Here is a 23,805-nt window from a genome sequence, read left to right as displayed (position 1 = left end):
GGGACTCAGTGAAATCCCACATAGACACAAAGAAGACATGTGAAACTCCACGGCAACAATATCCAGAGCTCAGGTTCAAACCAGGTAAACACTGGAGAATCCCCTTCCCCAATAAATACCTAAATAATTAACTAAAGTCTGCAGACAGATGTCCTGTAACAAAATTACTGTCCCCTTACTGTCAAACTTTTGTTTGCAATTACTTGAGATTATGAGCCACATGATGAAAAGAATAACAGATGCAGGTGCAGGTCAGTAAAAACCAACAAAAACCCCCCACAGTCATCAAATATTCATTTGGAACCAGGTTAAAAAGAGTCAGGTGACAAACTATAGGATGCCGGAATCAGAAACGTATAGGGCAAAACATTAAGGCAAAGACTAATAAAAAGACAACTGGGTGTGTATGCTTAGTGACTGTGTGAATGAACCAGAGACCTTTTGTTGTGTGTTTGTAATTGGAAAAAGTAAAAGGGTGAATGAGAGCAATGTGGAGTGTGGGAAGTGGTGACCATGTTTACAGGCTACAGTGTTAGCAGAGAAATGGAGTTTTAGTTAAGTTGGGACATGCACCAGTGTCGAAACTTGCATCAGACAAACTATCGGACTGCGATTCTGGTCACTCTCGTATTTTGAATTAGGAACAAAGATTCCTTGATTTTCTTCTTCAAAATAAATCTAATAAAAAGATGAAAATGTCTTACTGTACATCATTCTGAGATTTGAGATGTACGTTCTTCTGCATTCCTTTCAAATGATGTTATATAGTACAGTATAAAAATGTTCTATAGTATTACTTGCGAGAGGGGGTTGGTGAGAGTGATTGAACAGGAGAAAGAATGTGTGTGTGTAAAGTATATGGGTGGATGTGGAGCGGAACGGGTCGAGTGTGCGCACTACCTGGACAAGGGACAGAAGACCCATAGAGAGCCGACTGTCCCAGCGCATTCATGTGCGCATGCGTGTCCACTGAAACAGGTTTCACAACATACCTATCACTCCACCCAAATCCGGGTATTTAAAAGGCCCACTCAGATCCCGCTTGCTGCACTTCTAAAAGATCTCCCAGAGCATCCTCGACTTGGTTTCATTCATCCACAGTACTTCAAGATGAGTATGAGAAGCAAGAGGATCAGTTCAAGCTGTTCTGTGCGAAGCAGCGGGAAGCTTGGGGGCTTCGGTGGCTACAGCACTGGGTTTAGCACAATGTCTCTTGGAGCTTTGTCACCCAGCTTCAGCACCAGCAGCTCTTACTTTGGTGCTCCCATAGCCAGCATCTCGGTCAACAAAAGCCTGCTGGCCCCCCTCAACCTGGAGATCGACCCTAACATCCAGATGGTGCGCACTCAGGAAAAAGAGCAGATGAAATCTCTTAACAACCGCTTTGCCTCCTTCATTGACAAGGTAAGATATGGGCTGCTGATTCAAGAGACATTGTGTGATCTAGTAAGTGTCATGTGTTTTCAGGAATTTATGCAACAAAAAAAAAATCGCAAGCTGGTGCCCTAACACAATTTGATAAAGTCTATATAAATGTACAACAGCATTCATTGCTTTATATCACCTGCTTTTCCACACACGCTTTAAAGGGCTGCTTCACAAAGGTGGTATTGTACTTAAGGATGGTGACACCAAAGTTGGAGTGAAATTCTTGACCCCATTCCTTTTTAAAAGGATACTTAATTCTGGACATCTAAGAAGCCCAAGTGTTCTCAGGCAAGAGTAATTTGCTTAACATTGCAGGAAAGCACATGAAAATGATAGTTGAGCTTTAGCACCATAGCCCTTTTCTCTAAAGCCGGACTGTAACTTGATAAAAACAGGTCAGGCTTGGCCAAGTCACCAAAGACACCACTGTCCCTGAGAGTATAAAAGGAACCTTTGTGCTTGGGGACAATTGCAACCCAATCCTATGGGGGCCCTGGACTGAAACAGAGACTTTTACTGATACTAGTTAGGGCCAAAGGGGGTCTTTAAGTACTGGCCTCAGATCAGTGTTCAAAAAGAATGAGATTAGGTTTGAAGAGAGGTGGCTGATCCATGTCAATGCCTTGTCCATCCAGCACTGCCATACAAGTAACTGAGGGATAATGTTGCTCAATTAGTGTCACTAGCCTGGCACAACAGCCATAATTTAAATCAGCCTAGGCTTTTAATAATAGCCAATGCACCAAATGACTTTCAAGAACCAAGCATCATTTGCAACAGCAGAGAAACCACAATAACAGAAAATGTATATGAAGATGAGTCTCAACCACCTACAACTAATGACCTATTCAAATTGTAACCAGAATCTGGAATCCATGCATCTTTAATCTGTTTGGCACCTCACCAGACTTTATCTTTCAGTATGGCTATAAGATACTACTGATAATAACAGGGACCAGCGGAAACAATGAGCCTTCTTGTTTCAGATGCATGAAGTAACACAGAAAGAAGAACTGTTTTTTTTCTTTTGCATCACTTCCTAATTCTAGTACACATTTCATGCAAAAATAAAATAAGCCTTCACCATATTTTATTTGGTATTTCATTTCCATCCAAAAGGTGAGGTTCCTGGAGCAGCAGAACAAGATGCTGGAAACCAAGTTGGAAGTGCTGCAGTGTCAGACCCCAGGCAGGTCCAACATTGAGCCCATGTTTGAGGCCTATATGGCCAATCTGCGCAGACAGCTTGACGTGGTCAACAATGACAAAATCAAGCTGGACGGAGAGCTGAGGAACATGCAGGGGCTGGTGGAAGACTTCAAGCACAAGTATGTCTCTTCAATAAAACTCTAAAGTTTCTATAGGATCTATAAATGTTGGATTATTATTTTTGACGTAGAGTTAATAAAAGACTACCTTTAAAAAATATGTTGAATAAAATACTGTTTTTTATATTAAATTGGAACCTACAGTAATCCATCCACAGATATAATATTCTTTAAAACACAAGAACCATATGTATATGTTTCTTTTGTGTCTGACATCATAAACTAGTTCTGCATCTACAGTAATCCCCTCCATATCTGTTGCCTTTGACTCAGGTACGAGGACGAGATCAACAAGCGAAACAACCTGGAGAATGACTTTGTGATTCTGAAAAAGGTTTGATTTCACTAGTATCTTCTCGGGGAACACATTAGGACAATAGATGCTTTTGTACACTTTACGTCTGATTCCACTATAATGGGCCACTGAATAAATCAGGCATCAAGGGACAAGAGTAAACTCTGCAGCCTGATCCAGCCTACTTTTCCCCAAAGGACACAATAAAAGAGACTCAGTAAAAGTGTCCCATGGATGAATTTCTATAAAAGCTGAACAGCATTAATACTTTTTCTAACAAAACCCCAGATAGGGTTAGAATGATATTTACAATGGATGCCAAAAGAACACATACTGCCTCTGGTAAATGTGAGAAATCCAATCCATAATGTAGTTCATTACTGCATGGAAAGGATACAGCAACAGTTCTAGGGTTACATATGAACTAATATTTCCATTTTTGTAATGGCTCAGTAAAAAGTCTAGGCAAAGTCAAAACACACAGAAACATTCAAATATTTTTAGTCTCCAAAAGCAATCGATTTATACGGTATTTTGAATGAAAAATGCATTTAAATAATTCTGTCTCAGTTAAAAACAAGCACAAGTGGTTGCATTATATCATTAGAGATAGATGTGGCTGTAATGGAGAGTAGCTTTGGGGAGAGCTTGCTGAACTAGGTCACTTGTCTCTCAAACGCTGTAACACAAGTACCTGAGGGATAATGTTGCTTCATCGGATTCACTGGCCTCGTACAACTTGCTTCTAAAGTGTATGATGTGTACATAAACCAATAAATGCCTTTAGATATTCCCTTAAAATTCTAGAGAATTAAGTTTAGTATCGAGGTAATAAGTGAATTTCACGAGAGACAACAACCAAAGCTCATATGGATACATTTGCAGGTTTATTCGCAAAAAAAAGAAAAATTATGATTTTAAAGCCCTAGGAACTACTTACAAACTATAGACATAGGAATGCATGCAGGGTTGGACATCCAGGCACCACACCCAAAACTTTAATGTATGGGATTCTATGTTTCTAATGTCAAACTGAAATGGATGTTATTGTTATTACATTGGTCTTACTGATTAAATTACTACATCAGTTCTTAAATCATTGGATTTCATATAGTTTTTTTTTTTTTTAGCTCCAAACACTCTAAAGATGTTCTCTCTCTCTCTCTCTCTCTCTCTCTCTCTCTCTCTCTCTCTCTCTCTCTCTCTCTCTCTCTCAATGGCTTATCAAATAAACAAGCTGTTTTCTTCATTGCTATGAAAACCTGTTGGGTAAAGACTGATAGAACGATAATATAGGTGTGCTGTGAGAGCCAAAGACCCTAAAAATCTAATACGACTTACTGTAATTATCAAATGACCAAGTAATTGACTTGACTCTTGACTTGAATATTAAAGCAGTATTGGTCTACAGAAATATATTCTGCCTTTAACCTCAAGACAATAATATGTAATAATCAATTGTTTTTAGGATGTGGACTCTGCATACCTGGTGAAAGCTGATCTGGAAGATAAAGTGGGTGCTCTGACTGATGAGATCAACTTCCTCAAGGCTATTTATGATGAGGTATTTACATCTCATGCCTCCAAATTATACTGTACATCTACATCCAGAATCCGGTGCAGATGCTTTGTAACAATGACTAATATAAAAAGAACGTTTTAATAAAAAGAACGAGTTTAATGGATCGTTCTTTGGGTTATTTAAAATGTCTAGAATAAATGTGCAATGATATAGAAGTGGTAGCAGAGGTAGGTTGGGAGAACAGTGTTGGCATTTCTATTATTTTTTTTAATGTGTTAATGCAGGAGTTGCATGAGATGCAGGCCAGCATCAAGGACACCTGTGTCATAGTGCAGATGGACAACTCCCGCAACCTCAACATGGACCAGATCGTGGCTGAGGTCAAGGTCCAATATGAGGAGATCGCAGCCAAGAGCCGTGAGGAAGCTGAGGCCTGGTACAAGTCTAAGGTATGAAGATCTCCAAGTAACAGACTGTGCAATAGCTTGAAATGTATGCTATATGAAAAATGCCTTCTTATTACTATACCACCACCAGTTGATGGTGATGAAACATACTGTACATTCATTAATATGGCTATAGGCATCCATAGAGCTTTATGAGTACTATTATAATTGTACAGATTCATTACACCGCTTAATGTGCCGTAATCACTTAGACCAATCTGTATGTCATTACGCCATTTAATGTACAGTTATTTGTAAAAATAAATAAATAAATAAGGACATATCGAGCATGAGTTTGTGTTCACGTTACAGTATGACCAGATGGCCAGCCAGGCCACACAGTATGCTAACGAGCTGAGAAACACCAAGGCTGAGATCGCTGAGCTCAACCGCATGATCAGCCGCCTGCAAAGCGAAATTGAGTCCATCAAGGCCCAGGTAAAAAAACACGACATGACACAGAGCCACTTTCCCAGAGCAGAACATCTTGGTCCTGCCACTGAATTACAAAATACATTTTGTTCACTACGAAATATTTTACAAACAGTCACTAAAATTCAGATTAATCCTAGTAATTAAATCCACTTTAATAGTTCCACCTCACTTAATTTTATGAAAAAAAAAATTCTAAAAACTGTTTTAGGGGAATTCATCATTAGTTAGTAGTCTGGCTTACATTCTTTAGAAAATGCAATTAATTATTTAGAATATGCAAATACCCCTTTTTCTTTAGCTATTTTCTTTATTCTAAGTATTCATGGTATTTAAATGTCGCAATTGAACAATGGCAGCAGTTAAATAACCTTTTTTTTTTTCCACCCTCCCCAAATTTGTAGAGCTTCAGAATAGTGGAAAAAATAAATACATTTACATAATGACTTCATTTGCCTAGGAACCAAAAACAATCCTGGGAGCACTCGGTGTTTTTGGTTATGCAAAGCAACTGTAAATGAGTATGTGAACATGTGTGTTCATCAGGCATCCCATGTCTGGAGTAAAACTGGTAAAAAAATAAATACATTTTTTAAAAATGGTAAAAAGTAAAAAAATTTTTACAGAAACCTAAGACCAAGATCAAACCAAGGGCCTGGGTGCTGTTATTTGCCAATGCTATACACTGTGTCAATGTGCTATCCTATTAGAAGTTAGAGATTTTTGAAAAGAGCAACTATTGAAATTGTTCCAAAAATGAGTAGGTTTGGTCTCTATGATTGCGATAAAAAATAATCAAACTGGATATCACCCTCGCTTGCAGCGCACCAACATGGAGAACCAGGTTGCCGAGGCAGAGGAGCGTGGTGAGCTGACTGTGAAGGAAGCCAAAGCTCGTATCAGAGACCTGGAGGAGGCGCTGCAGAGAGCCAAGCAGGACATGGCACGCCAGCTGAGGGAGTACCAGGAGCTCATGAACGTCAAGCTGGCACTGGACATCGAGATTGCTACTTACAGGAAGCTGCTAGAAGGCGAGGAGGACAGGTGAGGGATATGGAGGTCTTTCTAGCATAAGATAGCATGTTTGAGCTTAGGATATGAAAATATAATTGTGTTTTCTTTTTTTTTTTAGGATTGTACAGCAGGCTGTTGTCAACGTTCAATCCATGTCCAATTACAGTGAGTATCGAGCTTTATGAGCATGCACAGACGTGACTATTAACACCTTCATAGTCCACATTCTTAGAGAGTTCATTTTGTTTTTCTTTTTCATGTAAATCACCTCCAAATTGTATGCCCAAACTTTATACACAAAAAGGTTGTATGAAGTATAAAATAAATAAATTAATCTTTTTTTTGTTTGTTTTTGTTTAAAGAAGTACCTTCAACTCTAACCTATGCATGCTGTGGGCATTATAAAAGTATATTTAATCATTCCAGGCAGCACCATTTTAAAAAAATGCAATATTCTAGACCTACAATGTTTTTAGCAGGTATGTACTTTCCTTCCTGTTGAATTGGAATTGGGAAAAAAAAAAAGGCTTTGGAGAAAGTTTGCTGAAGTGAACTAGGTCACTTGTCTCTCAAAAGCTGTAACACAAGTACCTGAGGGATAATGTTGCTTCATCTGGTTTAATAGCCTCATACAACAGTTAGAGATCTTGCAGTTAGACATCTCAACATGTACAACGTGTCCATGAGTAAATAAATACCTAATCAGATTCATTAAAGCAGTGGTCCCCAACCCCCCTGGGTCAATTGGTCCCGGGCCGCACAGAAAGAATACATAACTTACATTATTTCTGTTTTATTTATTATCTGATTCTGAACTATGTTTTATTTAGGAAAATTACCTAATTCTCTCCTCCACATCTCCACATGACTCGCTCTTGATGCATGTCATGATGCCTCGGTCACATACCTCCATCCACTACCTTCTTAAAGGGGCTCTGGCCGCTAACACGTTAATACATTACCGCTAAACTCAAACCCCCAAGCAAGCAAAATGAACAAAAAACAACACAGTGGCTTCACGTTTATTATTATATTTAGAAAATACCAGTTTTTGTGCCGGTCATATCATTTTATTTTGTTGTATTTATCTGCCACACCCTAAAGGGTCGGCCCGTGAAAATATTGTGCGACATTAAACTGATCCGTGGCGCAAAAAAAGTTTGGGGACCGCTGAATTAAAACCAATAATTACAGCGGTCCAAGTTTAGTAATAAGTGAATGTTTTTCATGATGTACAACAAGCAAAATCGCATTTGGATCAATGTGCAGGTTTATTAGAATAAAAAACAACATGGGTTTTTGGTTTTATAGCCCCAGGAACTGCTTACACACTAATTTTAAATGTAGGAAACTGGATAAACAATGGTTTTCATAAAAACAGCCCTCATGGGAAACGTAAAGTACCAATGCACAAGTACAATGTTTTGAGCAGTTATGTTTTTTGGTTCCTGTTGAAAGGGAATAAAAAAAAGGTTTAAATGTGTTTGAATTTACAGGACATATTGAGGTATTATAATATATGCACAAAAAAAAAGAATACAAAAGAATGGAGATAGAATATGCTAACAAATGTATAGCTTTAGACACACTCACCTCAAACGACAGTTTGGCTCAGTAATACGATTTCTACTCAAACAGTAACATACGGTATCTCATGAAAGCGTGTACACCCCTCACATATATATATTTTAGTCAGCGTGCAGCTTGTATAGCAGTACAGATTTACTGTCTTCTAAAAATAACTCTAAATAAGCCATTAATGTCATAATAACAACAAAAGTGAGTACACCCTAAGTGATAATAGCTGTATGTCGTATACCCATGCAAAGCCACACGTTTAATTCATCATGTTTATGTTTTCATCTGCTTGACAGGACCATACAAATGTGTGTATCTCGTATTAGAGCAGTTAAAATGAGGTGATTTGAGTACAGTCGTCTCATACTGGCCACTGGATGTTTAACATGGCATCTCATGGTAAAGAACTCAATGGTAAAGAACTCAAAACAGTTTGGAAGAAACCATGTTCTGTGGTCTGATGAGACTAAGATAAACTTGTTTGATGCAGATGGTGTCCAACATGTGTGGCACCAAAAATATTTGTCTTGTCTACAGTCATGCATGGTGGTGGCGGCAACATCATGGTCTGGGGCTATAAAGAATAAAAAAAAAAAGAATAATAATTTGGAGGACATAACTATAACTATGTCTTTTTTTTTTTTCAGGCTCCAAGGGAATGAACGGCTACCAGCAGTTCAGCTCTCCATCCCCTAAAGTACTGATTAAAACCACCGAGTTTAGAGACAACACCAGATACAGTACACACTGAAATGTCTGAAAAAAATACCGCATGATCGCAATAGCTTAAAGTAAAGTTTGTAAAACGAACTGTAGTGTCATTTTATGTTAAACTTGTTACAAGAAACATATATATATATATATATATATATATATGCATTTATCATTAAAGGTGTAAACCTCATATAATACTGTAGCGATTAAACAGTTATAAAAAAAAAAAGAGAGGAGTGAACCGGAGTCTAATTATATTACTTAAGTGAAGTAAGTGCCCCTTATTCAGACCTTCAAATCACAACACAATGAAGGGTTTATTCACATTGCTATTAAAAGGTACAGTTTTCAACAAACTTCTCTCTCATCTGGGTCGACAATCAGAATCAGATTTTTTGAGCAAGTCTAATGTAACCAAGTCACATCCTGGGAACACTGGCTGTGAGGTGGGAATTTACCCTGAATGGTACTTCATACATTACATCATTCACACACAGCCACACCTAAGGATAATTTGGAGTCACCAAAACATGTACCACCATGTTTCTGGTTAGTTGAAGGACACTGGAGAACTTAGAAAAAATGTATATTGTAGAAGGGTATCTGCAAGAGTTAAAGGGAAAGTTTTGGTGACGAGGTGAGATTGAGATGGTTTGGACATGTGCAGAGGAGGGACATGGGGTATATCAGTAGGAGAATGCTGGGGATGTAGTCACCAGGAAGGAGAAAAAGAGGAAGGCCAAGGAGGAGGTTTATGGATGTGCTGAGGGAAGACATGCAGGTAGTTGGTGTAAAATTTTCCTCGCTTTTTGCCACAGCCACCACTGTGTCCTAACCTTAAAAGGTCACTTTCGATGTTCGACAGTCGAGTAGCTGATAAGCTGCGTGATTATTTCGCTGACAAGATCCGTCTCTGCTTGTCTACTTAGGGGAACATTATTCCTTTGCAGTAAGTCTTTTTCTGAGTGATCAGCTTTATCCTATGAGGAACTATTTCAATCCTGATGGGATCCTGATTGATAAAGCTCACAATGATATGAATTAAATGCCAAGGCTTTTACAGTCACTTGATCTCAACCCACCTATAATTGAACACCTACAGGAGATTTTGGAGTGACATGTTATGTGACAGCACTCACCACTACCAAAATTTAGAAGAACGTTGTTTCAGCACAGTTCCTGAGACTAATATCTGTATGCATGTGCTCCAAAACTGCTTTGGTCCACAACCTTATAGAGACACATGATGAAGCTTTTAAATAATTTGTAATCTATATTTTTCTATGACTAGTGGTTTTAAATAATAAATGAGTTATTAAAAATAATAATAATACAAAAATACTGGTGTTGCTGTTAATATCAACAATAGTGCTCTTGAAGGTCACTGGCATTACCCATCCATCGAACAGGAGCCCCCCCTTGTGGAGAAGTCTTCACCTAAAAATACAGGTAACAGCTGGGTCTGCTTTAACTGTAAAATAAATTCCTAACATTTGGACAAATACGCAATTATTTTACAAACACAATCCAAATGTTTAAATATCAGGCTCGTTATTTAAACATATCACAGCCATTGACCATTTTCCCATGCATTCGTTTTATTATAAATGATCATTAGGACAAAAATGACACTATTTGTAGTCTTCACTTACATTATTACTGTATACATTTATTCATGACCTCAGACTGGAGGGTGATGTTTGGATGCTTGGAGGTCCCCAGATCCTACTGTGAGAACCACTCGGTTACAAGACTTCTCTAATTTTCAATGTATAGAGAGGTATTTTTTAGTTGGGTTTCATTTCTCTAACACTTTTAACGATAGATATGATGACAACAGCTTTACAAAAATGGTCAAGCTGTAGATCCCAAATCAACAAGTCAGAGGTTGCATTGGCCAGGGAAAATCTCTCTAAGAAAACATGAGGAAGGAACAATAAAAGGAACCAGACTCAAAAGGGAAGGCAAACCTTTTGTAAAAGACACCGAACAGTTATAAGTGTAAGGACAGACAGTCGGAAGTGTATTTGAGGTGATGTTAAATGTGAACAGATTGTAAATAAGAGTCATGGGATGTGTACAGAACCGTATTTCTGATTACAGGATGTATGTGTATAGCAACAGAGTGAGATTGTTTTGGGATGTTTTTATGTGAGACAATCGACAAGAGTGAGGGCAAATCCTTTATTTCTTTCAAAATAACTTTTCATTCAAAATGATTCTAATGACTCTTTAAAGAATTTAAATACATTTAATACACTTAATTCATGACACAATAGGAGGTTACAATGGGACCTAAATGTTTTTTCAGGCGAATTAGGGTCTCTCTTAGTGGCTGCATCATCGCCTCTTAAACAACAAAAGGCTCCGGTCCCACGATGTACTCCCGAAACTCTGAACCAGCTCCATTCTACACTGTTTTTCTAAATGCTCTTTGGCATGAGCTGCCATATCCCCACGGATCTCCAGAGTCTTAAAATGGTCGAAGTCACTGCGTCCGAGTTTCCGTAAGCGCCGGGCAGCCGAGCGGTAACATTTCCATGGCTGTGCCTCCAATAACAAGCATTCGCAGATTGAGGCGAGTCGTGTGAGGAAAGCTAACAAGGCAGCATCCCCGTGGTTCAGGTGAACCCACATGGTCACAGCAAAACAGGAACACAGGTCAAAGCGACTGCGTCCAAACGTCTTCAGGTAGGACGTAAGTTCAGTGTGGCTCTCTGCACTGGTGATATCAAGGGGCATGAATTGAATGTTTTCGGGAAATTGGTTTGAGTTTTGAGCTCGGAGGATTAAGTCCCGGTCCAAATCAAATCCAAGAAGGTGAATCCGTTTGGAGGAATCATTTCCGGGTGGCTGATCTTGCAGAACATGCTTATATAGTGCAATAGATAAGTCCTGGCAAAAAGCAGCAATAGGGCAGAGTGAAAAAGATCATCATGGCAGGTTGTAGTTTATTTCAACAATGTATACAAGCAGCCTCTTTTATTATATATTAGGGGTGTAGCAGTACACATATTTGTACCAAACCATTTCACTACAAGGCTTTCGGTTCGATGCAAACGTGTACTGAATGCAATCCTTTTTACATGCGGTACAAAGTTAAAATCTTCCCTCACGAACGGTTTAAGTGGGGAACACCAGATTTATTTATTCTTTGCCTCGACCTTCGTGTCCCTTCGATTTTTTTTATTCTTATTAAACTTGAAAACATACACAACAATGCCAGGGGTATAAAAAAGAAACTAGATTTAGTGTAGCCTCACTGTGGCCACTCAGTCCGTACTGTAAATACGATTGGTTGTGAGCGAAAATCTGATTTGAAATGCTCTGTAAAACTTTTGTATTGCTCATGTGCAAAACAAACATTTGTTTTATGTACAGATTCAAGATGTTCTCTTAAAAGGAGAAAATCCTGACAATTTCGCATATCAACGGAGTGAACCAGTGAAGGATGTAAGGAATTAAGACATTTGTTAAAACACACACACACACACACACACACACACACACACACACACACACACACACACAGACACACACACACACCTGTATTACCCAAATGGGGCCTAACAAATGTAAACTATTTAATGATTTTTTTTTTTTTTCGCTTTCACTTTATTTATATATCATTTTATTTTAAATATATAAAATATATATATTATTTAATTACACAGGCATTTTTATCTAAAATTGTTTTAAAAAAAAAGAATTTTTGATGTTCACAAATGTTTTTAATAAATAATTTAAAAAATGGTTTTATGTTGGTTTTTAATGGAAACTGTGGGTCTTTGATAATTTGTTGCTTTCTTTTGGTGGTATGTGATATCTAGAAGAAACCATTAAGGACCTCTGGCAATTTGTAGATCACATGTTGGGATCTAGGGACATCATTAAGCTTCCAGATTCCAGGAAAGTTCCAGATATTTGTTTTTTTGGTAATGGTTTATAATAGGCTTCATGGTGGAAAACAAAACACTCAAAAACTTGCTTAATTATTGCCTTAAGTTTATAGGTTACTATTGCTCAAATAAAAGCAAACTTTACTGTATTATTATATTGACTGGCTGTTCAGGTTCACTTCCTCACCCCGGAGTTGCAGCCCACATCCAGCATCAGCACCTCCTCCGTGTCCGGCTGAAATCCCACATCCTCCAGCAGCGTGCTAGGGATCAAACTCAGGCGATTCTCTGGTGGATTAAACGTGTAATAATGTATAAAATTCCCATATGGAGCTGCACCAGGATCCTCAACAGTTTCTAAACATGTGTCTTTCCCACTGGGCGACTCCATTTTATTGTCCGTCCTCAAAATAATTCCCTCGGTGTTGCCTGCCTATGACGTGGAAAATGTTTTTGTTCCTACATTTGGAATGTACATAAATAAAATGACAATTAATAGACATAAAATTAAACGGTTTAATGAAATTACGGTTTTAACAAAATAAAATAAAATGTTCGAATATATAAAACGCGCTGGTCGACGTTTGTTCCTTCCGCTTACCCGTAGAGTAAACCGGAAGTGGTGCAAGAGTACAGGCTGACATTGAGCTTTTGTAAAGGTGGTGTTTGGACCACGATATAGCGTTAAATCGGAGACACAAACAGGTGAGTGATTAATAAGAAGAATAATTACACGTTTACAACAAATTATTTCGGGTTGTAGGAAAGAAAAAGAAGCAGTCTAACATGTGTAAAATGAGTTTATTTAAAGCGGTTAGTTGGCTGATTAAACTCGTGCTCGTGCTTCAATTTCACACGTTTACTCAATAAATACAAATATAAATACGTCTCTAATTTTATATATGTAATATTTGGAAGGAGCTCAATGCGAGATTTTTTTTTAGACAATAGAAATCAGATATACCCAGTACCAGTCAAAAGTTTGAACACCTTCTCCTTCAGTGGTTATTCTTTATATTATTTTCAAGTTTGTACATTTTATACTGAAGACATCCAAACTATGAAAGAGCACGAAATTATGTAGCAAACAAAAAATCGTTTAACAACCTGGAATATTTGATTAGCAATCTTTCAGCTTTGATGACAGCTGCTTGCATTCTCTCAGATGAGGGTCCAGTTAACCTCAAACCATCTCAGCTGGATTTAGATCAGGTGATGGTGAAGCCCAGATGATCTGATGTATAACTCCATTACTCTCCTTCTTAAACAAATAGCTGTTACAGAACCTATGGGTGTGTTTGGGGAACAAATTATGTGCTAAGTTCAAAGCGGATTGGATGGACCTCCACTACCATAGCTCAGTGGTTAAGGCTCTGGGTTACTAATCGGAAGGTTGGGGGTTCAAGCCCCGGTATCGCCAAACTACAACTCTTGGGCCCCTGAGCAAGGCCCTTTACCCCCTGTGCTCCAGGGGTGCAGTATCATGGCTGACCCTGCGCTCTGACCCCAGCTTCTGAGCAAGCTGGGATATGGGAAGAACAAATTTCACTGTGCTTTTGGTGTATATGTGACAAATAAAGGCTATTCTATGTTTCACACTGGGAATTAAACATTCAGGAAACCTATGTTCACCCTCTGTACGTCTATCTCACACACACACACACACACACACACAGCGGGTAGAAAATCCCCACAATTCCAGGTGACTACCTCGTGAATCTGATGAGAGAATGCTACGAGTGTGCCAAGTTGTCATCAAAGCTAAAAGTAACTATTTTGGATAAAAAGTGTGCATCGGATACAAGTGATCGTGATGCATCGTTTTGTAACGTTTTACATCAGTAAAAAATGTATTTGAATCTAATTATTAGTAGATGCGCTATATTTTTATTTAAAAAGTGATCAATAATTTGTGACCAATATTTGATATGTAGATAGATTTCTCCTCGCTAAACTGTTTCTCAAGCACTTTCTCTCAGCACTACGGAGACCTGCGTGTCCTGGGAGTCACAAAATATTCAGTCACCCTATGAAAGCTTTTTAAGAAGTCTAGGACTTCTGTCTAAAATGTAATTATTTGGACACCAAAACGAAGAACGTGTTCGGCGTAAACCGAATGCAGCATTCCAGGAATAGAACTTCATACCAACTGTGAAACATGGAGGTAAAAGCGTCCTAGTTTGAGGATGCTTTGCTGCAGCAGAAGCTGGTCAGCTCACCATCATAGAATCCACCATGAATTCTACTCTGTATCAGACGGTGCTTGAGGAAAAATTTAAGCTGAAGCGGAACCGAACTCTCCCAAAACATCTCACTAAATCCACCAAGGACTGGCTGAAACCTAAGAAATGGAGAGTCCTGGAATAGCCGAGATCTTAATCCCATTGATATGCTGTGGGGTGACTTGAAACAGGCTGTACATGCAGGAATCCCCTCAAACATCTCACAGCTGAAAGAGTTCTGCGTTCAGGAGGGGGGCAAACTTTTCTCAGACTGACGTCAGAGACTGGTAGATGGCTACAAGAAGCGTCTCACTGAAGTTATTTCAGCAAAACGGGGTCACACTAGCTATTAGGGGGTGGGGTGTCCTGACTTTTACCGCTGTTAGAATAGACATTTTTGTTTAATGAGTAAAACGTGGGATTACTTTTTTTAGTTTACCTGCGGTTTCACTTTTATGTCCATCTCTGCAGTTTACAAGGGTGAATTCTGAGCAAGTTGGTGGTTACATAGTGTTTAAAACAAACACGCACCAAAACATGGTGCTCTTCCACTTCAGAATGTCTGAGACAGACAGAGCTTTTTACACCGTCTGAGAAAAAGGTAGCAACTCCAAAAAAGTGCTAGGTCATTGCCGACTTGCATAAACCTGAACTCTGTTAGCAAGAGTAAGATGTTCTCTACAAATCCCACGTCTCAGATCCTTCTCTTAATCATCCTGAAGCCGGTTTCATCTTCAGTGCTGCTGATGGCTTGCCTTGTCTCAAAACACTGACAACTGCAAAAACAGATCCCAGATCATTTATTTAAAGTGGTGTTTAAATGTTTTTTTTTTTTTTCCAGGACATCAGTAGGGACCTTTAGGACCATATTAAGCATCCAGATACGGTTTTACCAAACAATTATTTTTTTGTGTGTGTGTAATGGTTTATACTGGTGTTTATAGTGGAAACCATTAGGATTTCTGTGTTGGTTGCTATATATTTATTACCAGCAGGGATTATAATGTTTGTCAGTAAACTACCATCTGCATCCAAACATTCTCTAGGAAAGCAGATCTCCAGCCATATTTGAAACTCCAACTGTAGCCATAATGGAATGTCTTTTTCTTATTTTAGCAGGTTCCTCATGCTGAGCACTAAGCGTCTAGCCGATGTGGGCTACCGCGTCTTCTCCGGCTCCATGATGCTGTTGACCCTGTACGGAGGCTACCTGTGCGCCATGCGTGGCTACCGTTACATTCAGAGACAGAGACAGCTCCAGCTGGTTGCACAGAATCAGAACATCGACCCTGAAATAGTCAAAGATTGATCAACTGTTCGTACAGAGGCTGTGTCTCATTTCTTTTTTAAATGGGACACAGTGGAGATGAGAGCTCACCGCCTTCTGTTCCAGATGGCGAATGTACATTAGAATTTTTTTTTTTTTAACTTTGATTTATCTGTTGTAATATATTAATAAACGGAGTGCAAATGGAACCTCTCATTCTTACAGAAAAGTTAGTCAACTAGACAATTGTGTGGTTTGCTGCCATTAATTTATAAACAGGGTCAAAAATAAAGTACGAACGTCACATCCGAGCGTCAAGAACGAATTGATTACATACAACATACGAGTTTCAACTAATCTGTTTTAATCCTTGTATAGTTGTGCAAGTTCAAGGTGTATCACAGACACAGCTTGAATATCGAATTGTTGGTTAAATGACATCTTTCATACAAAATCACACACGAGGGCAAATACACGTCTATCATCCAATCTATCGACATGCAACATCAAGTGCAATGTATTATTAAATGTTTGCCTGAAACCTGCAGCGCTGAATTTATGAATTTTACACTAAAATAATGAACTTAAATTGTAAAATACAAAAATATGAAGCGTGTATTTAGCTTTAAAATGTTTGCATAAATTAATGTCATATTCTTAGCCAGTGGGAAATGGAGTTGATCAACTGAGACATGTTTGGAGTCCGACGTCTGCTTCATTACATTTGTACTGGAGTAAAAGAGGACTGCAAGGATTTCATTTAAATTAGCTTTTATAAAAAATACGCCGTAACCTTCAGTATAATACAGTCAAGTTTAGGGGCTATGGAGTGCAGTGATACCAAATACCTGCCTATGTACCAAGTACTGGTTTATACAGTAGTTAACCAAAGCAAACTGGGGTGACATTACTGATCTCTACTATATGCATAAAAGTATTGGGACACCTGACTTTTCCAGTCATATGAGGCTCTTCCTCAAACTGTTGTGTTGGAAGCACACAATCTGAATGCAGTACCATTACATTTTCCCTTCACTTGAACTAGGAGACCCAAACCTGATTCACAATGCGAGTTACATTGAAGATATAGGTTGGATTGCAAGATCTGGAGTGGCCCTCCAAAATTCTCCACAGGATACACCTTCAGAAAAGTGGAGGTTATTAAAAAAAGCAAAAAGGAACCAATTGTGAAATGGGATGTACAAAATGCACATACAAATCCAGGTGTCCTGGCTGCAGAACCAAACGAGGATGGGGGCAGTGATGTACGGCATCTCATTAGGGATTAACGTTTCGGAGGCGTCGGATCTGGTTAAGCTCCGCCCCCTGGACTTTTGGTTCTGAAGTGAGGAATCGTTTGAACAATCCAAGCGTCAGTCCTGATGAAAATAGAACCAAACATGATAAAGCTGATCGACTCCTGCTTTTGTTGTTTCTCGCACTGAGAGGACGATTTATTAGGCACACCTAGCTAGCATTTATTACACTGGTAACTGTAAACTGTAATATCATTTTTTTTTTTTTATGTGACATCACGTACCAAATCAGCTCTCAGTGTGAAGCGATCAGGTCATATTTTAATAAACTTATTTGCTCTCTAGATAAAAAAAAAAAATCAAGTGTCATGAAAAAACAGGACAGGCGGCATCACAACACACAAGTTTAAAAAAAAAAAAAAAACTAAACAAAAAGGGAAACAAATGAAATTAAGTATGTCAGACATGGAGAAAGAATAAAAGTCAACAGGCTTCCTCCCTGACTTCAGTAAAACATGAAGATTTCAAGAAGAATGTGGAAAAAAAAACAAACATCCACTTCTGAAACAGGATGATGCAAACGAAGAAATGAAACCTTAAATCTCACTGCTGTCTTGTCTCAGTTTTTTTGTTTTTTTTTCTTTTTTCACACCTGAAGCATCAATGTCCATACAGCAAACATGATTCAGCACTTCATCATCATGGTCAACATTTAACACAAATGTCACCTCAGTGTAAAAAAAACAAACAAAAACAAACCAGGGAATGTGTAATATAATAAGTGCTTCATTCTATTTTTCCTGACCAAACTGTATCTGATGGAGGAGTGGAATTAAGATGCTACAGTAATAAAAGTTTGTTGTTAATGGCTTGTAAATTGCGCTGTGTCACCAGCTCTCGTCTTTCCGGGTCCAGGACTGCGAGCCGAAATGGCCGTTGATGCCGTTTTCCCGTTTGGCTGAAGCTGTGCGGGTGGGAGTCTTTTCAGTCTCTTCCTCCGAGCTGCTTTCGATATCACTACGTACGTCTTTGGATACCTGGTGCAAAGAGAACATTCGTAGTGGATGAGAGTCGTGTGTAGATAAGAGCCGCTTCATTAGGTATTCAATAAAATGTTATTGATCAGTGTGTAATTGGTTTATTAGGTTCACATAAGCAGATGCATTATATGGCCAAACGTGGATTTTTGCTCTAATAAAAAACCTCCACTATTAAAGAAGGTGGACAGTAAGGAAGTAAATGTAATTCGTTACTGTACTTGAGTAGCTTTTTCATGTATCTGTACTTGACTGAAGTCTTTCCATTAAGGAAGACTTTTAATTCACTACATTTCAGACTTTTTACTTAACTACATTTTGTTTTTATCAATTGTTCCCTTTTATTCATGAGCAGATAAAAACACAACTTGTCAATTACGTGGCAAGCAACCAATCAGGGAAGAGCCTGCGCTGTTTTGAACTTGTTTTGATTGCCATTCGGTATTTTCAGGAATAAATTGCAATGCATATAATAATAAAAAAAATGATAAAGCTTACACATACACTATATGGACAAATGTTTATAGACACCTGACCATCCCATTCCACATTTAGTGAGGAGGCCTGGTGTGCAGTATTGGTTAAACGGGGTTGAGGTCAGAGCTCTATAGCAGGCCACTCAAGATCTTCCACTCCAACCCATGTCTTCATGGAGCAGGCTTTGTGCACAGGGGCATCGCCTTGCTGGAACAGGTTTGGGTCTCCAAGTTCAAGGGAAAATTTCATGTCACCGGATCCAACAACGCCCTATTCAATTGTGTGCCTCCAACATTGTAGTAACAATTTGGTAAGAAACCAAATACATGTTGGTGGAAAATTTAGGTGTCGCAATACTTTTGTCCATATCGCGTACAGTGCATCCGGAACTTATTCACAGCGCTTCACTTTTCCACAATTTATGTTACAGGCTTATTCCAAAATGGAAGAAATTCATTATTTTCCTCAAAATTCCACACATACCCCATAATCATAAAGTGAAAGAAGTGTGTTTGAAATCTTTGCAAATTTCAGAATCTCTCAAGCTCCATCAGGTTGGATGGGGAACGTCAGTACACAGCCATTTTCAGATGCCTCCAGAGATGTTCATTCAGGTTCACGTCTGGGCTCTGGGCCACTCAAGGACATTCACAGAGTCTTCCCATAGCCACTCCTTTGTTATCTTGGCTGTGTGCTTAGGGTTGATGTCCTGTTGGAAGATGAACTGTCGCCCAGTCTGAGGTCCAGAGTGCCCTGGAGCAGGTTTTAATCAAGGATGTCTTTGTACATTGCTGATTTCATCTTTCTCTCGATCCTGATTAGTCTCACAGTTCCTGCTGCTGAAAAACATCCCCACAGCATGATGCTGCCACCACCATGCTTCACTGTAGGGATGGTATTGGACAGGTGATGAGCAGTGCCTGGTTTCCGTCAGACATGATGTTTGGCATTCAGGACAAAGAGTCAATCTTTGTTTCTAATAGTGTGAAAGTCCTTCCGATTCCCTTTGCAAACATTAGGTGGGCCCTCATGTGCCTTTTACTGAGGAGTGGCTTCTGTCTGGCCACTCTACCAAACAGGCCTGATTAGTGTAGTCCAGCCCGCTCTATAAAGAGTCCTGGTGGTTCCTCATGAGTGGAGGCCACTGCGCTCACTGGGACCTTCAAAATTACAGAAATATTTCTGTACCCTTCCACAGATCGATCAAGTCTCTTGGAGGTCTACAGACAATTCCTTGGACTTCATGGCTTGGTTTGTGCTCTGATATGCTCTGCTAAATGCGGGATCTCATATTGACAGGCGTGTGCCTTTCCAAACCATGTCCAATCAACTGAATTTACCACAGGTGGACTCCAATCAAGTTGTAGAAACATCGCAAGGATGATCATTGGAAAAAGGTTGCACCTGGGCTCAATTTCATGTCATGGAAAAAAAAGCTGTGAATACTTACGTATGTGATTTTTTTCCGTTTTTTTTCTTTTTTATATACATTTTTTTTAATTGGCAAAGGTTTCAAACAAACAACTTCTTTACTTTCTGGATGCACTGTACCTGTGTACAATACACCTTCCACCTAAAAGTACCTGAGTTTCTAAAAACCAGTTCATTAAAAAAAACCTTCATTCAGTTAAAAGAGCAGTTTCTTTTAGATCTTTTGGAAATTCCAATGCTTATGAATAGCTGAGATCCATCACACATGATTCCTACAGGTTGTGAAAGCATTCACCTTTAAAAATATATTAAGAATGAGAATTGGCATCCTTACAAACTTTGGGCTTAAATATCACAGAACAGAACATCACAAAAGAGGAGAGGAAGAGGAGGCGAACTTACTGCTGAGGAACGAGAGAACGGGATCTACTAGGCAAGAACAGTTTGCGAGGTTAAAGCAGACAGAAAAGGCAGAGATTCTCAATCAGGAAAGAGCGATAGAAAGACAGCAGCTGCCTTCCGCCTGAGAGGAGAGGGTGAGAGAGAGAAGCCAGCTCTGCAGTGGAGAAACAGGGAGAAGCAATAGGTGAAGGATAAGAGAGTGAAGGAGGGAACACAGCACGGAAAAAAAGATAATGGAAACACCAGGTTGTGGGAGCTGGACTGCGAGGCAAAAGTGAGATACGCCATTTTTATGAACCAGTATTGTGAATTAAACCTTACATTTTAAGCCCAAGATAATGTCACATCACTATTCTCAATTAACTCAAGTTTATTTCTATTGCGCTTTTCACAACAGACATTGTCTCAAAGCAGATTTGCAGAATTTAACAGTTAAAGTGAACGATGTGTATTTATCCCTGATGAGCAGACTGTGGCAAGGAAAAACTCCCTTAGATGTTATGAGGAAGAAACCTTGAGAGGAACCAGACTCAAAAGAGGAACCCATCCTCATCTGGGTGATATCAAGAGTGTAATTATAAATCTTTAAACAATACAGAACACTGCAGAGTGAGTCTTATACAGTCATTTATGGTTTTAAAACTAGGAACTACTGAGCAACTCATAAAATAGCTCAACACTTGCAATCATCACAGATCCAACACCAGCTTCTCCATTCCAGAGCCTTTAAACACTCCAGGAGGTCCAGTGTCCAAACACCCCATGACGTGGGATCCAGTTAGTCCAATTAGTATTTAAAGAACTGCTACAGTCATCATAAAGACTGTCTTGTGCTCATCATCCCAGGACTCCTTCAGCACACTGTATTGTTCTGTAGTGCTGTTTAAACTTTATCCATTAATACCTGTATACTGTAACATTTTATAAGTCCACTATCTGGTGTCACTCAGAGCATGTATAAAGGTGAAGAATCTGTACATCTGGATTGCTATAAACCTGATATGGGACCATGTCTATTGCTAAAAGTCATACAAATAAATCTGAATTCAATTGAGTTCAGGTCTAAACCTTTTAATGATTACATGGGAAATAAAAAACACAAACAAAAACGACCCGTTGGATGACGTTTAGATTCTGGTTTATACAGGGTTTATACATTTACAGCCATACTGTAAAAATGTATATGATTATTGTTACATCAGCCATTTCTCACAAAATAATAATAAGGCACTTTGTCCATAACTCTTTAACTGTACACTGAACTATATACTGTTTTTTTGATGAATCACACCCTTAACATACATTTTATATAACAAACTTACATTTAAACTCGAAATAGTATTATTTAAAAATCTACATTTCACACACTTATTTCAAGAAAGAAACACAATGAATGAGCAATAAAACTATTTTATATAAAATGAATAAAAGGATCTGAAGAGATGAATAATTCATATTTGAGGTTTTTTTTTTTTAAGCTGATTTTGTAATGAGAAATATTATATTAAATACATTATTTATACACAACTTTATTTTTTACCCTACAGGCTTGTAGATGACATTTCTATTTTATATAAGAAAAATACCACCACTACTGCTAATAATAATAAATGCAGCTGCAAGCAGTGATTATTGGGGTTCAAGCAACTAAGGCATTAAAGCTCATAAGGAAAAGGCCATGTTTATGTAAATGTCCTCATATACTCCCATTGGACAGAGACACTGCATGCAAATTTTCAGGTTGATTTTCAGGAACCAGTTAACAGCCCATGTCAGAGCACAAACCAACGGTTGCATAGTTATAGCCATTTTATAAAGTTTTTTTTCCCTCTTATAGCGCCACCAATAGGTCAAGCTCCACATTTTTCTTATTCGACAAAAGATTTAACACATACGCTTGTTTACCAAGTTTGGTGAAGATCTCATTCCCTTCATGAGTTATAGCCATTTAAGCACATTTAAGTGACTTTGTAGACAAATACGTCAACGGGTATTTTCTTTGTTTTGACCCGAGGATTGCAAGACAAACATTGTACGAGCTAGGGTTAGGGTTGTATTTTTGGACTGTAGCGCCTCCCTTTGTCCAATTTGTCCAACTCCCCAAATTGAGCTCTACCATCTCGTCAAGTTTCAAGTGTCTAGGCCTAACGCTTTGGTTTGCACAATCAGTTTTAGGGTGGAATAATAATAATAATAATAATAATAATAATAATAATAATAATAATAATAAATAAAAAATCCCAACCAAAACAGCCCAATGGACTTTAAACTCTAATAATACTATTCTAAAGATATATGGGATATTAATATGCTATGGTTAAATCTCAGGTTTAGAGTCACTATTGTGTTCTTGGTTCAAGAGTATTAACTCTAAGCTGCTTTGACACAAGGAAGCATACTGCAAATTCCAACAATGCAATGCCTAATCTATTTAAATAGAAGAAACATTTCCTGTATGTATTTATGTAAACGCACTACGAGCGCCCTCTAGAGGCCCATGACAATGACTCACCTTTCCTCTCATGAGGGCTTTGAAGGCGATGCGTAATATGAGGTAGGACCAGATGATGTGCAGCACCTGCAGCACCAGCAGCAAACTGTTGAAGACCCACCACGAGGGGTATGGCCCGATGATCTCCCAGCTCTCAAACATTGTACTGTTTAGGATCCTGAATCACACACACACACACACACACACACACGACAATAGATTAAAAGTAGCTTCAATCATAACAGTTTTTCAGATATTCACTTTCATTTTTAATTCATGTTGACGCATGTCCTGTCCAGGAGACGAGGCGTAAAATATTAACAGTGCTTCTGTGTTACTGATACCAAACTGACAAACATACGGCTCACAGGACATACAGGATAAGACTGGCCTGATACAGGTTCTCATTTGACCCACTGAATACATGACTGCAATTCAAGAATTAAAAATAAAACCAAAGCTTAATCTGCCCCCTAGTGTTATTCCACTAGAGGGCACATTGGGGCAATACACATCATATCATTAGCAGCTAAAATATTTGATCCCTTTTCACCAAAAAAAAAAAA

General features: G+C 38.6%; 3 protein-coding genes and 1 long non-coding RNA gene across 4 annotated transcripts in view; 2 read left to right on the top strand and 2 right to left on the bottom strand.

Annotated features, from left to right (window-relative positions):
• The first annotated feature begins 855 nt into the window (after nucleotides 1–855).
• On the top strand, nucleotides 856–8,909 carry LOC310722342 (keratin, type II cytoskeletal cochleal). The gene is made up of 9 exons (XM_083534692.1): nucleotides 856–1,404; nucleotides 2,548–2,756; nucleotides 3,030–3,090; nucleotides 4,520–4,615; nucleotides 4,858–5,022; nucleotides 5,332–5,457; nucleotides 6,275–6,495; nucleotides 6,584–6,630; nucleotides 8,691–8,909. Exons 1-9 carry the CDS (start codon nucleotides 859–861, stop codon nucleotides 8,792–8,794), a joined length of 1,575 nt encoding a protein of 524 aa, XP_083390818.1. The 5' UTR covers nucleotides 856–858; the 3' UTR covers nucleotides 8,795–8,909.
• Nucleotides 8,910–10,927: 2,018 nt separating this feature from the next.
• bcdin3d (BCDIN3 domain containing) lies at nucleotides 10,928–13,172 on the bottom strand. Its single transcript, XM_083534577.1, has 2 exons — nucleotides 12,844–13,172; nucleotides 10,928–11,652 (listed from the first exon to the last, which is right to left on the bottom strand). The coding sequence occupies exons 1-2, from the start codon at nucleotides 13,045–13,047 to the stop codon at nucleotides 11,098–11,100; spliced, it is 759 nt and encodes a 252-aa protein (XP_083390703.1). The 5' UTR covers nucleotides 13,048–13,172; the 3' UTR covers nucleotides 10,928–11,097.
• An 84-nt stretch (nucleotides 13,173–13,256) lies between these two features.
• LOC310722239 lies at nucleotides 13,257–16,354 on the top strand. Its single transcript, XR_014532324.1, has 2 exons — nucleotides 13,257–13,361; nucleotides 15,995–16,354. It is a non-coding gene; the product is annotated as an uncharacterized lncRNA (long non-coding RNA).
• The window catches only part of cers5 (ceramide synthase 5), a 40,919-nt gene continuing 33,370 nt past the window's right edge, over nucleotides 16,257–23,805 (bottom strand). Inside the window, exons 9-10 of the mRNA XM_083534537.1 lie at nucleotides 23,261–23,417; nucleotides 16,257–18,438 (exon numbers count right to left, since the gene is read on the bottom strand). Of these exons, the coding sequence (XP_083390663.1) occupies nucleotides 18,289–18,438; nucleotides 23,261–23,417 (307 nt within the window). The 3' untranslated portion in view covers nucleotides 16,257–18,288. The remainder of the gene's footprint in view (nucleotides 18,439–23,260; nucleotides 23,418–23,805) is intronic.

This window comes from Silurus aristotelis (assembly GCF_946808225.1).
Source record: "Silurus aristotelis genome assembly, chromosome: 28".
Lineage (NCBI taxonomy): Eukaryota > Metazoa > Chordata > Actinopteri > Siluriformes > Siluridae > Silurus > Silurus aristotelis.
Note: the sequence above shows the minus strand (reverse complement) of the source record. Positions and strands in the feature narration are given on the sequence as shown.

Bases quoted from the DNA above. Each gene is read 5' to 3' on its own strand.
- LOC310722342 (XM_083534692.1), top strand. From the start codon at position 859: ATGGGTGGATGTGGAGCGGAACGGGTCGAGTGTGCGCACTACCTGGAC. The intron at 6,496-6,583 runs GTGAGGGATATG...TTTTTTTTTTAG, and splicing joins CTAGAAGGCGAGGAGGACAG to GATTGTACAGCAGGCTGTTG. The intron at 6,631-8,690 runs GTGAGTATCGAG...TTTTTTTTTCAG, and splicing joins TCAATCCATGTCCAATTACA to GCTCCAAGGGAATGAACGGC.
- bcdin3d (XM_083534577.1), bottom strand. From the start codon at position 13,047: ATGGAGTCGCCCAGTGGGAAAGACACATGTTTAGAAACTGTTGAGGAT. The intron at 11,653-12,843 runs GTGAGGAAGTGA...GCTTTTTGCCAG, and splicing joins ATGTGGGCTGCAACTCCGGG to GACTTATCTATTGCACTATA.